The sequence below is a fragment of the Schistocerca cancellata genome, chromosome 6 (assembly GCF_023864275.1).
Source record: "Schistocerca cancellata isolate TAMUIC-IGC-003103 chromosome 6, iqSchCanc2.1, whole genome shotgun sequence".
Taxonomy (NCBI): domain Eukaryota; kingdom Metazoa; phylum Arthropoda; class Insecta; order Orthoptera; family Acrididae; genus Schistocerca; species Schistocerca cancellata.
In genome coordinates, this window is record NC_064631.1 from 510,081,421 (window position 1) to 510,098,849 (window position 17,429).

The 17,429-nt window shown below is 39.5% G+C and overlaps 1 protein-coding gene across 1 annotated transcript in view; it reads left to right on the forward strand.

The window, feature by feature from the left end:
• Window positions 1–16,632, forward strand: part of LOC126088406 (uncharacterized) — a 992,980-nt gene extending 976,348 nt beyond the window's left edge. Inside the window, exon 19 of the mRNA XM_049906546.1 lies at window positions 13,034–16,632. Coding sequence (XP_049762503.1) covers window positions 13,034–13,204 — 171 coding nt within the window. The 3' untranslated portion in view covers window positions 13,205–16,632. The remainder of the gene's footprint in view (window positions 1–13,033) is intronic.
• Window positions 16,633–17,429: the final 797 nt, after the last annotated feature.

The window sequence follows — 17,429 nt, forward strand, 5'->3', positions numbered from 1 at the left end:
GGCTAATTTGTACAAAGTATCAAGGTGTTCCTCCCAAGTTTTGCTGGTTATTAATATATCATCCACGTAAATAATTAGTTTAGATAGTAGTTCACTTCCAATCACATGATCCAAAGCTCGAATAAACTCGGCTACAGACACATTCAGCCCAAACGGAACAACACAATAATGAAAACATTTACCATGATATAAAAAGGCTGTGTACTACCTTGAATCCTGTGCTAATGTGATTTGATGAAAACCTGAGGTCAAATCCAGGATAGAAAAATATTTTGTGTCATTGAATTTGTACAGGAGTTCCTCCATGAATTCAGGATGATCTGTTTCTCTTTCTATAAACTTATTCAGGTGACGTGAATCCAATACCAGCCTAACACCACCATCCTTTTTTGAAATACAGACCATCGGGCTGTTATATGGACTGTGACTTCTCTGTATTATTCTCCATTTTTGCATTTTCTGGAGTTCCCTCTCCACTTCTTTCCATTTACAGATGGGTACCCCATAAGGCTTAATGAAAAAGGGTTCGTGTGGCTTTAACTTCAAATGACATTCAGAATCTTTGACCCTACCAGGTTGATCACAAAAAATGTTACAATTTTCTCAGAGTTCATTTTCTATTTCCTGCTTTTCAGACTCAGTCAAGTCATTTGCTTCTTTTACCTTTTCTGATATAGTTAGGGAGTAACTATCATCAACCAAATTCTGGTTATTGTGATCCCTATTTTCCTCTTCCTCCATGTAATGGCTACACTCTGGATAAACTATTTCCCTAATATGGTTACTACTGCTTGTACTTGAATTTAACTGGATCACTACTTTTCCTTGAATACTGGTCTTTGGTTCAGTGAACAGTAATTCTGAATTTTGCCAATCAAAACTCACCTTTGCTTTAACTATCCAGCCCATCCCTAAAATCATTTGCTCTTTGAGGTCTGCAATAACTAAACAAACATGTTCAAAATTAATGTTGCCAATAGGAAATGTGATTAAAGCTTGTTTATTTATTAACTTACTAAACTTGCCAGTGGCACCTTTAATCCGTACACCTGTGATTGGAAATTCGATGTAACTTTCTGTGTCTTTTATCTTCTTCCTCAACTTGTCTGAGATACTACTAATGGGACTGCCAGTGTCAATCAAACAAAGAACTGACCAACTGTTAATGCTTATTTCTACATAAGGGCTACCTAAGGTAATATTTGGGTCACTATTCATATTCTCTGCCAGCAAGTCACTTCCTAATTCAGTTGTATCTATGTTGTTACATACTTCTTCACTACAGGTTTCAATGTCAGAATCAACATAAGATTGAGTGTCATTATCACTGGAATCAAATACACATGAAACAGATACCTTACTTTCACTAGACTTAAAATTATCTTTCATGGATGTATCTGATTTGATGACTTCACTTTCCTTATTCTTTTCTACACAAACTTCATTTTCAATGATAATAGATTCCAAAATCTTCTCACCTATCAACTTAGCTTGTTCCTTCTTATTAGTAGATTTACTTAAGATTTCTTTTATACAAATTTTTACCAATACATTGTTTGCACTCTTAATATCTTCACATGAACCAATTTTGCATTCAGAGTTGCTTTCAGCTGCAACACCATTATCAATAACTTCAACATAAATAATGCCATTTAATTCCTCTTATGTACATATATCATCAAATACATCATCCTTCACAACACTTTCTTTATCAAACTCATCATCAAAATAATCTGTGGGTGTTGCCTCTGCATGCACATCTACCTTAACTACTAAGTGTTCAACATCTGAAGTTACACTACTGAAATCGCTACCGGTTTCATCATCTAAGTCAGGTGTTATTTCCTCATTTTGGCTACCAATTTCTACTAATATAGATACCTCATTATCCTTACCTTCATCAGAAAACTAGCTAGTGATACCATACATATCATAAGTTCTGTCTACATCAGGTGTTAACGTGTCATCAATTAATGGTAAGTCATGTTCATTAAGTTCAAACTGTGGTCCTGCTTGAGTATGTGCATTATTCAATTCACTCAACATGTGATCCCAAAAGTTTCGCTTATAACTAGTATCATCTAAGTAGTAGCCCCTATTTACATTACATTTATGATTGCTTTTACGTTTCTGTCTCTTTAACCTCCTATTTTCCTGGTTTGTGCCATAACTATTCACCTCAAATTGACAGTCTCCCAACGAGGTGGTTACCTGTTTCCCTGGTTGGAATTGCTGTTGTGAAGCTGGTTACTGTTTCTCAGTTCTTGATGGTTTTCGTGTCTGTTGTAACTACTGTTTTGGTTACCATGCCAGTTATTATTTCTGTGTCCATTATACTGTTGTGACTCCCCATTCCTATTGTGAGTGTTTCTGAGGTTTTGATTGTACTGTCTGTCATCATTCTGCCATGCATGGTCAATTTTGTCAACATGACGTAAAAATTCGTCAACACTGTCATCTGGTCCATACACAAGTCCCCACTGAAAACGGTGTGGTAGGCGCCGTTTCAGTGCGTCAATCTGTATCAGTTCGTCCAAAGGTTTGCTCAAATGTGACAATGTCCCTAATTGTTTTTCACAAAATCCTCGCATGCTGATTACAAGACCTCTGTGATATTTGCTACCGTTAAGAAATTCAGATTTTATTCTTGCCTGTTTGTTTTCCGACCAAAACTTTGCCAAGAATTGGCGTTCAAAATCGGCAAAAGACGTAGTATTTGTATCAATGTTTTGGTTCGCCCATGTAAGGGCTTCACCATCCAAAAAACGTTTCGTAAATTTAACTTTAGCAGACTCTGGCATGTTAGATTGGAAACTGTCTTTGCACTGATGCACAAAGTCAACCTGATGCAATTTTGCATCACTTGGGTAACATTTTAAACTTACATTGTTATAATTATGCACAAACATCTGGTTTGAATCAAAATTGGGCATCATATCATTTTACAATTTCGAAACTTCACAGCTGACTGTTTGCAGTTCTATTGTTACACTTTCTACTTTCTCATCAATACGAGATATCTTATAAGAAACTACTTCAGAGTTTAATTTCAATCTTTCACCTACCAATTCTTTTTCTGAAACAATGAGTTCCTGCAACATTTTTAACTCGTCTTTTCAGTTCACTAATTCATTTAAAACGACTACTTCCGTGTTAACTAATTCAATGCTTTTGTTTGTTTCTTTAAATTCCGAGATTGTGAAGGCCTCCAAACAGACAACTTTGGTTTCTACCCTTTCTATGTCACATGCAACAATTTGCACTTTGTTATTTGTTGCGTTGATTTCTTCTCTCAATGATTTCAAATTTTTGTCCAGCTTTTCTGTGACCTCTTTAATGTTGCTACCTAATTGGTTATTTTGAGTTACCAATTGTTCTAGTTTATTATTCAACAATTGAGGTAACTGATCAATTAAATTCGGTTGCTGCTCGCGGAATTTGCTTCACTGTTTAAGTGTACATTTGGAGTTGAAGCATGAAATTGATGGCCTGACCGCGTGGTCATACCTATTTGATTTAACTGAGTTTTGCTCATTTTGACCAAAGTGGCTAGACACAAGACAAAACACTTTCCTGCCTATCAGGTGAAATTGTCACATGCACACAATGAAACAAAAACAGAAAATTCTAGGACACAATTAAAGGGAGTACTTATCTGATTCATTCGCGATGTCATTCCAGAATATGACTTTTGCTCCTGGCGACGTCCGTGGCGCAGTCTGCAACATACAAAATTATGGTTCCTGCCTCTTGTACATGGAATTCTTGCAAGTCGTACTCTGCACAGTCTTCCACTTGATCACAGCTCCTCCACCACATTGAGATGTTCATATTTTCCCACCTCCGCATTGCAAATGTTTTGACTTTTGAGTGAAATGCCCAGTCGATGTGCTGTTGTTTTCACGTCAATTCTACCAACAGTGAGAGTTGTTTAGTTCTCGGGGTGTTGTAAAATTCATGGATTCGTCTCGTCGCTGTCCAGCCTATGAAAAGGATTGCGGAAGACTCCCAAATAAATTCCAAAGTACAGTGCAGTTTTAATACCAATATATTTCCAGGACTCTGTTGTCCGAGCCTGGTGAACTGTACCAGTTACATCACATGTACCCAAAGTTGACATCAAACGACACAGCGTTCACAACAATCAACAAACGATTGAGCCTACAATACATTTGCTCGCAACCCTAGCCAAAAAACGAGTGCCCCAAGGCGCCTGCGTGACCTCTACTTATACTTTTGTTAACAATTACAGACAATTAAAATTACAATTTTATGTAAAATCACAATTAAAACTTAAGCCGAATATGAGATACACATTGCTAAAATTTTACAATCACAGTGCTGGACAAGGTGAACCTATTTTCAACTTAATTATGAGTTAATGTAACATTTTCTGACTAATTATGTTACAGCTAACAATTACATTTCTAAATTTGTTTATAACAAATCAACTAGTGCCTGAATTTTAGTGCTAGCATACATTGGAGATTCAATTAATGTGCTTTATTTATATGTTCTAGTAGTAATTTTATAATGATAGGTTTACTGGTACTTCCTGGCCATGTGCTACATTTCTTTCGGTTAGTTACAGTATTAATTTCAAATTTATGTTGTGTTTTATCACATAAGAACAATGTTAATCAGCAAAGCATCGTTTTCGAATTATATGTATGCTGAAATAGTGGTTATTTTGTATGTAATTTGGAAATGGTCACTGACAAATTGTTTTTCACTACACATATAAATCAGACATTATATTCCATTATTACATTGTGAATAGATCCACTTTAACGTGACTACTTTGAACATCATGTGCTCAAAGTACTACAGCTTGACAACGAGAAGCAGATAGTATTTTGTTGTCAAAGATACACACACATCCGAACACTGTAAGATAATCGATAGCCAAAGTCAGAGGCATTGCTGGTGTGTCAGACTTAGTTGATGTGTTGTATGTCAGTCAATCAGCGACCATTGACTTCTTAAGGTCGTACAAACAGACATAATAAAATACTGTACACAGTACATTAACAATAATATATGAAATAAGTAAAAAAATTCGCAGAATACTGAAAAATGAACAAACCATCAATTGCTGGTGAGCCAGACTTAACGAATGCCTTATATCATAGATCATCGATGTCTGATTGCTATAAATAGACACACTGAAGTCAAACTATTGACATTTTTTACAAGAGATTGCTCCATAAAAATATAATTTTAACTTTTTTAATTATATTATTACCAGCAAGCTGGCAGAATCCTCAATTTATATACATAAACATACGTCTGTATGTTTACTTTGTCTTCGCTAAAATGGATTAGATGTGATGGTAGGTAACAAACACGCAGAAGATTCCTAGTATAAACGACACTATTTTCTGGGTACAACTCACTGGATGCACAAGACTGCGAAAACGATACTCTCAAAATTGTTCATTTTTCAGTTTTTTCTGAAATTTGTACTTATTTCATATATTATAGTTAACTTACTTACTAACATATTTAATTAGGTATGTTTGTACGACCTTAAGTATTCTTTGGCTGCTGGTTGTCTGATATACGACACATCAACCAAGTCTAACACGCTAACAATATGTGTAACGTGCCTCTGACATTTGCTATTGATATCGCTACAGTGTTTGAGTTCATATGTATATTTGACAACAGTATATTAGCTGCTCATAGTTGTCAAGCTGTAGTTCTTAGAGCAAAGTTCGAAAATGATGCTTACAGTTGTCATATCAGTGTGGATTCATTCAGTGTATATTGATGGAATATAACATCTTCTTCATTCACAATGTAAGTATGGGATATAATGTCCACTTTTTACGTGTATTGAAAATAATTTGACAGTGACATGTAATACATAATAGTACACATGCAAGTAGGTATTTTACATGGTAAACTGGTATGTTAATGTTAGTTGTGTAATGTGTTACTTATACATGATGATATATAGAGAAGTATGGAGACAATGCGATACTCTTCCGCCTTGGTTCTACAGATGCTTGAAAATTAGCTAATAAACCGATTTAAATAAAGATAGTCTACATTACAATCAACTGTGGACCATTATTTCCTCTATTAAGCATTTGGAGGCTATAGATCCCCGCAAAAACAAATCTTTCTTTAAGACTTGATCATTCACGCCTCTCTAATGTCTCTTTCTTTAACTGTATAGTTCGTCATGTTAGTAACGTCTGTGTGATATTTTGCGGTGCGAAGAGAAATGTCGAACAAGATTACTACTGTTGTTTTGTCTTAAGCATTTTCTACTTGTGCATATTAAACACAGGAGTTTTTCATTGAAATTGTGTAAAAAGAACTACTTAATCTTCCATTCCTCACTGAAAGCATGTTTTTCAGTATTCTTTTGTTTCGACATTCTTGAGAACTGAAGCACAAGAACAGTCACAGGAATAACCGTATAAAACCCAGAATAATAGATACAGAAATAACCAAGATGACAATCTGAACGACAGCGCAGGATTTATAAGAGTAAATCCGAACAAAACACCAAGAGCTAGCAGACTAACAAAATAACGATACTCCTGCGAAGTTAAGCCAGTTAACGTGCGAAAGCCTGTGCCTTTAGAAATCAGCCTAATAGCGGCTGCTCCACGCGATTGCTAATAAACAAGTGAACTGTGGTCTACAGCAAAGCTTGACGTCACTGCGCGAGTAATGTTGGAGGGAAATGGCTCGCAAGCAAAGCTTTGCCTGGCCTGGCCTAATTGCAACCGAAGGAAACATAATTTTTATGCCAAACGCGTTTAGCCTTTATTTTCTGCATGGCGTCTTCAGTAACCTAGAATATGTATACATTTTTGTTTCTACTATTTAGTTTACGCTTAGGATGTTGCATATATAGGTTATAAACAATTGTGTCACTTTTTGGTTTTGTATGATGTAATAAAAATTTTAATTATACCTACATATTTTAGTTGATATTGATCTATATGTTGCAGTTTTGTTTCTTCGTTAGTGCTACTCTTCTTATTATAGTTGCTATCTGAAATTTTGTTTTCAGGCTTAGAAACTCAACCCTTGTTACAACGTTAAGTCTTGGGTGGTGTTGACTACTGCCGAATGTTATTGCCAACTACTGAATGTGTTTTTGTGATATCTGTGACCTGTTTGTGTGTGCATGTGTTTGTGTGTGAGTTTTAGTGTGTGTGTGACATGGTATATCCCTTGGTATGATAAAAGTGATGGTATACACAGTCTCTTACTTTTTGTATGGTAATGGTGTGAGTATGTATGCTCGCGCTGGTGTGTGTGTGTGTGTGTGTGTGTGTGTGTGTGTGTGTGTGTGTGTGTCCTAGAGAGAGAGAGAGAGATAGAGGATATGAGTTTGGTTACTTCTCAGCTATGGCTTTCTAGATGTGATAGTGTTACTGTATTTGTATCAGGTATTTTTCATGGTTGCTTATTCGTATTGTTTTCATATCTTGTTGCATGTTTGTAGGATGGTGGTTGTGGTATTCCAAGTGTGCTGTAAATATGAATTGATTTTTTTATACTTACAATACCTGATGTGTTCTTTGTACTGTGTTATAAAACATATTCAATAGTTGGCAATAACATTCGACAGCCGATAACACTAACGAAAAAACATAACATCAAAACGAGTGTTCAGTTTCGAGTGCGGTGAAGTCTGAAAACAAATTTTCAAATGGCCATTATAAGGAGAAGAACAGCGCTAGCAAAGGAAGAAAAACACAAAGTGCAGATCAACATCGACAAAATTTTAAGTTGAACTTTAAATTATTACTACCTCATATAAAAGCAGAAAATGCCACAACTAATTATATACAACGTCCTAAATGTAAACTAAATAGTTTAAACAAAAATATGTACATATTTCAGGCCACTAAAGATGCTGTGCAAAGAATAAATCCATGAGGGTGCGAGGGGTGGAGATCTCTTCTGAACAGCACGTTGCAAGGCATAATCTTAATAACGTTCATGTCAGGGGGGTTTGGTGGCCAGTGGAAGTGTTTAAACCTAGAAGAGTGTTCCTAGAGCCACTCTGTTGCACTTCTGGACGTGAGGAGTGTCGCACTGTCCTGCTGGAATTGTCCAAGTTGGTCGGAAAGCACAATGGACATGAATGAATGCAGATGATCAGATAGGATGCTTACGTACGCGTCACAAGTCAGAGTCGTATCTAGACGTATCAGGAGTCCCATATCACTCCAACTGCACACGCCCCACACCTTTAAAGAGCCTCCACTAGCCTGAACAGTGTCCTGCTGCCATGCAGGTTCCATGGATACATGAGGTTCTTTGCATACCCGTACACGTTCATTCGCTCGATACAATTTGAAATGAGACTAGTCCGACCAGATAACATGTTTCCTGTCACCAACAGTCCAATGTCGGTGTTGACGGGGCCAGGATATAAGTAAAGGCTACACGAGTGGGCCTTCAGCTCCAAAAGCTACTATCGATGATGTTTCGTTGAATGTTTGCCACACTGACACTTGTTCATGGCCCAGCACTGAAATCTGCAGCAATCTGCAGAAGGGTTGCACTTCTCTCACGATGAACGATTGTCTTCAGTGGTCGTTGGTCCCGTTCTTGCAAAATCTTTTCCCGGCCACAGCGATGGCGGAGATTTGATATTTTACCGTATTCCTGATATTCACGATACACTCGTGAAATGGTCGTAGGGGAAAATCCCCCCTTGATCGCTAGGTCCGAGATTCTGTGCCCCATCGCTCGTACGCCCACTATAACACCACTTTCAAACTCACTTAAGTCTTGATAACCGGCCGTTGTAGCAGCAGTAACCGTTCTAAAAACTGCGCCAGACTCGTATTGTCTTATACAGGATGGTCCATTGATAGTTACCGGGCCAAATATCTCTCGAAATAAGCATCAAATAAAAAAAAAATTACGAAGAACGAAACTCGTCTAGCTTGAAAGGGGAAACCAAATCGCGCTATGGTTGGTCCGCTAGATGTCACTGCCATACGTCAAACGGATATCAACTGCGTTTTTTTTTAAAATGGGAACCGCCATTTTTTATTACACATTCGTGTAGTACGTACAGAAATATGAATATTTTAGTTGGACCACTTTTTTCGCTTTGTGATAGATGGCGCTGTAATAGTCACAAACGTATAAGTACGAGGTATCACGCAACATTCCGGCAGTGCGGACGGTATTTGCTTCTTGATACATTACCCGTGTTAAAATGGACCGTTTACCAATTGCGGAAAAGTTCAATATCGTGTTGATGTGTGGGTAATGTGATCAAAATGCCCAACGGGCGTGTTGTATGTATGTTGCTCGGTATCCTGGACGACATCATCCAAGTGCCCGGACCGTTCGCCGGATGTTACGTTATTTAAGGAAACAGGAAGTGTTCAGCCACATATGAAACGTCAGAGACGACCTATCAGTAGCAGACGAAATGCGCGAGAATCGGGAATCTCAAAAAACGTCGCTGTTGAGAATGCTTCATCAACATCGATTGCACCCGAGCCATATTTCTATGCACCAGGAATTTCATGGCAATGACTTTGAAAGTCGTGTACAGTTCTGCCACTGGGTACAAGAGAAATTACGGGACGATGACAGATTTCTTGCACGCGTTCTATTTAGCTTCGAAGCGTCATTCACCAACAGCGGTAACTTAAACCGGCATAATATGCACTATTGGGCAACGGAAAATCCACGATGGCTGCGACAAGTGGAACATCAGCGACCTTGGCGGGTTAATGTATGGTGCGGCATTATGGGAGGAAGGATAATTGGCCCCCATTTTATCGATGGTGCAATGTTTGCTGATATCCTACGTAATTTTCTCTACCGATGTTACTTCAATCTGTTTCACTGCTTGACAGAATGGCGATGAACTTCCAACATGATGGATGTCCGGCTCATAGGTCGCGTGCGGTTGAAGCGGTATTGAATAGCAAATTTTATGACAGGTGGATTGGTCGTCGAAGCATGGCCAGCACGTTCATCGTAACTGACGTCCCCGGATGTCTTTCTGTGGGGAATGTTGAAGGATGTTTGCTATCGTGATCCACCGACAACGCCTGACAACATGCGTCAGCGCATTGTCAATGCATGTGTGAACATTAGGGAATGCGAACTACTTGCTGTTGAGAGGAATGTCGTAACACGTATTGCCAAATGCATTGAGGTTGACGGACATCATTTTGAGCATTTATTGCATTAATGTGTTATTTACAGGTAATCACGCTGTAACAGCATGCGTTCTCAGAAATGATAAGTTCACAAAGGTACATGTATCACATTGGCAGAACCGAAATAAAATGTTCAAACGTACCTACATTCTGTATTTTAATTTAAAAAACCTACCTGTTACCAACTGTTCGTCTAAAATTGTGAGCCATATGTTTGTGACTATTGCAGCTCCATCTATCAAAAAGCGAAAAAAAGTGGTGCAACTTTTGTTGTTGTTGTGGTCTTCAGTCCAGAGACTGGATTCATGCAGCTCTCCATGCTACTCTATACTGTGCAAGCTTCTTCATCTCCCAGTACCTACTGCAGCCAACATCCTTCTGAATCTGCTTAGTGTACTCATCTCTTGGTCTCCCTCTACGATTTTTACCCTCCACGCTGCCCTCCAGTACTAAATTGGCGATCCCTTGATGCCTCAGAACATGTCCTACCAACCGGTCCCTTCTTCTTGTCGAGTTCTGCCACAATCTCCTCTTCTCCCCAATTTTATTCAATACCTGCTCATTAGTTATGTGATCTACCCATCTAATCTTCAGCATTCTTCTGTAGCACCACATTTCGGAAGCTTCTATTCTCTTCTTGACTAAACTATTTATCGTCCACGTTTCACTTCCATACATGGCTACACTCCATACAAATACTTTCAGAAACGACTTCCTGACATTTAAATCTATACTCGATGTTAACAAATTTTTCTTCTTCAGAAACGCTTTCCTTGCCATTGCCAGTCTACATTTTATATCCTCTCTACTTCGACCATCGTCAGTTATTTTGCTCCCCCAACTAGCAAAACTCCTTTACTACTTTAAGTGTCTCATTTCCTAATCTAATTCCCTCAGCATCACCCGACTTAATTCGACTACATTCCATTATCCTTGTTTTGATTTTGTTGATGTTCATCTTATACCCTCCTTTCATGACACTGTCCATTCCGTTCAACTGCTCTTCCAAGTCCTTTGCTGTTTCTGACAGAATTACAAAGTCAATCGCGGACCTTAAAGTTTTTATTTCTTCTCCATGGATTTTAATACCTACTCCGAACTTTTCTTTTGTTTCCTTTACTGCTTGCTCAATATACAGATTGAATAGCATCGGGGAGAGGCTACAACCCTGTCTCACTCCCTTCCCAACCACTGCTTCCCTTTCATGTCCCTTGACTCTTATAACTGCCATCTGCTTTCTGTACAAATTGTAAATAGCGTTTCGCTCCCTGTATTTTACCTCTGCCACCTTCAGAATTTGAAAGAGAGTATTCCAGTCAACATTGTCAAAAGCTTTCTCTAAGTCTACAAATGATAGAAACGTGGGTTTGTCTTTTCTTAATCTTTCTTCTAAGATGTGTCGTAGGGTCAGTATTGCCTCACGTGTTCCGATATTTCTACGGAATCCAAACTGATCTTCCCCGGGGTCGGCTTCTACCACTTTTTCCATTTGTCTGTAAAGAATTCGCGTTAGTATTTTGCAGGCGTGACTTATTAAACTGATAGTTCGGTAATTTTCACATCTGTCAACGCCTGCTTTCTTTGGGATTGGAGTTATTACATTCTTCTTGAAGTCTGAGGGACTGGTGCAACTAAAACATTCATATTTCTTTACTTACTACACGAATATGTAATAAAACATGGAGGTTCCTATTTTAAAAAAACGCAGTTGATATCCGTTTGACCTATGGCAGCGCCAGCTAGCGGGCCAACCATAGCGCCATCTGGTTTCCCCCTTCAAGCTAGACAAGTTTCATTCTTTGTAGTTTTTCGTTTGGTGCTTATTTCGTGAGATATTTGGCCCGGTCACGATCAATAGACCACTCTGTATAGGCGTCGCCGACCGCAGCGCCGTATTCTGCCTGTTTACATATTTCTGTATTTGAATACGCATGACCTATAAACGTCATTGTAATGCCACAAGGGAAAAAGTCTCAACTAGAAACAACATCATCAGGAAACTAACCAGCGGATCCTGGGGTGCAAACCCAAAAGTCCTGAGAACTTCAGCCCTTGCTCTCAGTGTGTCACCCGCGGAATACGCCGCTCCAGTATGGTCTGCATCAACACACGCGAGACAAGTTGATGTCGCGGTGAATGAAATGGCACGGATTGTTACCGGATGCTTGAGGCCAACCGCAGTGCACAAGATGAACTTAATCATGGGGATCGCACCGCCCAACATACGACGTGACATCGCTGCCGAAGCCGAAAAAAACTAAGCAAGAAAAGGACATGCTGACCGACGGCTTTGTTCGAGGGAGTTTCCTGTCAAGTACCCGAGCCCTGGAAGGGTCGGCTGCAGAGAATCGTTTGAAAAGGGGTGGGAAATCGACCTGAGAAATCCCCATAAAGATCTAAAAGAAGAACTGGCGCCTGGTGGAGACCTACCATGCACAGTCTGGAGAACCCTAAACCGCATGAGGGTAGAAGTGCCAAAGTGCAAGACAAACCTGCAGCAATGGGGTTTCCTAAAAGAGAATGAGATCACTCTCTGTCTTTGTGGTTCTGTCCAGGATCCTCAACACCTGCTTATCTGTACATATTTAGACCAGCCCTGCAAAATGAATGACTTATGGGAGGCAAATGACAAGGCCATATTGGCTGCTGATTTTTGGAAGTCTGAAGTATAGTTCCGGACACGGAAAGTAAGTAAGTAAGTACCAGTTTATTTGTAGCTTCGGTGTATATGGAGTAGTTTCCTTGTATTCCACAACAAGAGGAGGATATTTTGTTGATCCTGTATGTGGACGTGAAGCAGAATTCCGTTAACGTACGGAAGTCTCATAATACATGATTTTGTACCTACTGCTCGCGTGTGTCGACAGGAGCTGTTCACGTGGGACAAGGGCAACCAGCTGACGTACCCGGTGCGCTACCACGAGATGGGCTACCACCTGAACGCCACGTCATCCGGAGGTGGCAGCGGGAGCGTCGAGGACCGCAGCGATTCCGATACCTCTAGCGGCCAGGTGCACACCGGCATCGAGGTGTCGTAGCCGCTCCAACTGCAGCCGCCGCTGCCGCACCACCACAACCAACACCGCTGAGTGGTTACCGCGGTGCTACGCGGCTGCCCGGGCACTGGCTGGCAGTGCCCGCAGCGTGGGGGGCACTGTGCACCTCACAGGAGGCGCGTGGGGGCGGTAGCAGGGGCACCGAGGGGGGGATACGGACACTGCGCTGTTCGTAAGATGCCGCAGACTCTACTGGTTTGCATACTGGTTTTCCCTCCCATTCTTAATCCACCGGAAAATTATTTCCTTTCATTGCTCTGCACCCGTCAGACAACCGCGGACTGCTTAATTGAGCATAACAGGCTACAGAACTACGACATATTTATCTTGGGGAGACGACAGTCATTGATCTATCATGTTAAGAATTCTTTACTTCTAGACACAATCATGCATCTATTTTCATATCAATGGTGTCAATAGAATCAAACGATTTTTGGAGATAAATATAAAAAATAAACCTCTTTATAGACTGGCATAATGATATTTATGGACATCCAATATCATGCAGGAAAACGTGTCAGCAACTTCCTTTTATTAAAATTACTACTGGTACTTCTATCGAAGCTGCGTGGAGAAAAATCTTTTATATGCATTTACTAGTTTTGGGCACGAAATCCATTATAAAAACATCTCTTTCGTCATGAGCATTGACACGTAATGCAACCAGTACATTTGCAGACAGCCAAAACTGGAAATAGTGAGTAACATTTACGACCTCATTTACAGAGTATTATCAATCTTCCTAGCCACGTAGCACCAGTTAACTGTTGTATTATGTATCAGTACATACGATGAAATCAACTGTTTGATAATGGGCGTCGCGTCCGAAACTAATCACCGTAAATAAAGGATTTTTCCCCCGCAGCTTCGGCAGAATTATAAATAATAATTTTAATAATGATATGTATTCAGTATTACTCACGATGATTCAGTAGTGATGTTACACACTTTCAGGGATGGTAAAGAAAGGTAAATATATTAATTTTAAAAAGGGAATCCTGGTCCAAAAACGATGGAGTCGAATGTTATAAGCGATTATCGTCCTTCGATAAGGACAGAATCTGAAGATAGAGTTGAAGCTCAATATTTTCCCATATTTGATCTGCTAGATTTTATACTGGGTGTATCGTAATTAATACCGAGAACTGAGACAGGTGGAAGTGCACGACAATAGAAGCAAAAACGTTCCACCAAACACGAACCTCCAAGCGAAACGTTTTCCACCTAATTGTGAATACTGACTTCAGTATAAATTACTTTCCTTGTTGGTAGAAACGTATACGCAGTGTAAATGTTTTGGTTAAGTCCCCGAAGACTTAGGCGCAAATTTCACCCCATCACTTCGAAAATCGATCTGATACCGCTGACAATGGAATAAACGTACCACCACCATTGTGGCTAAGATTATAGGGTAATAAAATTTCAGAGATAGTAGTATGCACCAAAAGAAGAAAAAGAGTATGGTATACATTTGCTCTGAAATTCATCCCTTAAAGCTATGGACAGTTGTTCATCTTCCCTGTTGTGAAACACATCTCCTGTACTGCAAGCTCTTTGCTTTCCATATTTTAAAAGAGGTAGTATGGACCAACACAAGAAATAATAACCAGTAAATATCGGGTGTCAAATTCATCCCGTAGAAGCTATGGATACTTGTTTAGTAGAAGAGATATGGTTCAAAGTAGCAGGATGAACAGATGCTCATTGCTCTTAAAGTATGCATTTTAGAGACTATGTTTACCTGCCATTTTTTTCTTCTTTTGGTCCATACTTACACCTCTGAAAGTTGCCATCCTTATAATCTTAGCAACCACAGTACTGGTACATATATTTTACTGTCAGAGTTGTCGGAACAATTTTCGCTTATAACTTTTGAATCGATCGTTTCCAGACTAAGGCTCCTTACCTCAGATTAACACATTTACCCTTCTTCGTCATCCCCCAAACTTCGTAATATCACCACGGAATACCCATATCCTCGTAGAGGACCTCGCGTTGTCATTAAGTTAACATGCTCTGCTAGATTTTATACTGGGCGTATTGTAATTAATACCCAAAACTGAGACAGGTAAAGTGCCCGACACTAGAAGCAAAAACGTTCCACCAAAAACGAATCTCCAAGCGACACGTTTGCCACATAATTGTGAATTATGACTTCACTATAAATTACTGTCCTTGTTGGTAGAAATGTATGCGAAATGTAAACGTTTTGGTTAAGTCCCCGAGGACTTAGGCGCAGATTTCACCCTCGGTCTACCTTAGCAAGAAATAGAATACTACTTCAGCCCATTGTGTGGTACATTTTCCTGTATACTGGTACCAGTTGAAGGAGGGGTCTCGCGTGTCGCCCTCGGACTTGGATGCAACTCTATACTCGTCTCTGCAGTGAGATAAAAATTGTCTATGACACCCCCTGGATGATCTCGTAATTCTTGAAAAGGTTGAAAAATTCTCTGCTCAGTTCTTGAACCGGATCAATGAAAGAGGTCTTCACATCACTCCCAAGAAGGCCCTAAAAAGAAAAATATAGAGGATTGATGTCAAATGATCTTGGATATAAAGACGTGGCTCCTGTTAGACAAGTCCATCACTGACCATATCGGGCGCCACATGTCGTCGTCTTACGTAAGCAGCAGAAAGTGTCGGTGGCCGCATACATCTGCCACGTTCCGCAACCGTGGACAGCTGGAGAAATTCGAGCCTAATTAGAAGAGAAATTAATCGAAAAGTTTATATTTCACGCACATTTCTACTAAGTAGGGTGATACTTCCTACTGAAGTCAGCGGCGACTCACAATCACAAATTCACAGTTGATTTGTAAACTCTTGTTCATTGGTAAGTTTTTGCTTTTATTATCTTACACTTTACCAGCGTCATTGTACACTCTTAATTATGATTCATCAGCTACAGCAGAAATTTGTCACTTTTTTTGTTACGCTATTTTTCTTAATATGTTGCTAACCTATCCCATGATATCCTCTTCAGCTCTTGTTCGCTAGTGTTTTTCTATTTCTGCTACTTAAATACAAGTAGCCATTTCGCGTTGTGCTGGTTCAGTGGAAGAGGAGAGATAATTTCCCACAGTAGCCTATGTACACAGCTTCGAAAACGTAGCCAAACATGTGTGCCAGAGCAGACGAAAGAATCCAACTCCCTTTCTGCTCCGCTCCATACTATCATTACAGGTGTGTGTGCCCCTCCATACCAGTACGAATCATTTGAACCGAAGTCTATACGGTGTGCAAACAGTTTGCAATCAAGAGTTAAGGAAAATGACTCACCATTAATATAAAAGACTTATTTGGATGGATGTTATATTCTGATATCATTATTCTTTGTACAAAAACTGTATTATAGTACCTTAACATTTGTATGTAACCAATTGACACGACTACAATAAAATATAATTTACGATGGTATCCATTCTTATATTGCAAAATATGTTTGCCCATATGACATTCAATTAACGACGTGAGAACTACTTTCTCTTTAACTTCGAGGTATCAACACAGAACACAGTAATTTACCATGTAATTTGGCTGAACCATCCACTATTGCTGCAGCAAACCTTGTTGGAAGTATTATTTAAGTTTCTCATATTGAGAAACGAGAGGAAGCGAACTGTTTTACTTTCTAAAAATCTTTCTAAAGACAAGACTGCATAAATATTTCTTCAATTTTCAACCACAGGTTTCGACAGGTTACAAAACGTATGATCTACCTTAGACTGCGTGTATCGCAAAGTGTATCATTGGCGCCCACACTGAGCTGCGTGCGGCTCATACTGCGTGTATCTTGCAAGGGCGGTCCTGTTCCATGCTGGTATGGTGGGGATTGGATTGAATTGTTTGAGGAAAGAGACCAAACAGTGACGTCATCGGTCTCATCGGATTAGGGAAGGACGGGGAAGGAACCATCCCGGCATTTGCCTGCTATGGTGGGGGTCTGCTGCTGTGCTTAAGGAAACGTGTTAGTTTATGATATTTTTCCGCCACCTTCTTCTACCTTCTTGGTGATGTAATGGCAATTTTCTTTTAACTAGGTCCAGATTTCATTTTATATGTTGTTATGAAGAACATTTAAGTTTCTATTACTTTTAGTTTACTTTAGATACGTAATATAAAAATATAGGAACATACACCTTCATCTGTTTGTTTGTAATACTATGTTTTCTTGTTTTATAGACAATCTGTTGGTGCCCCGAAA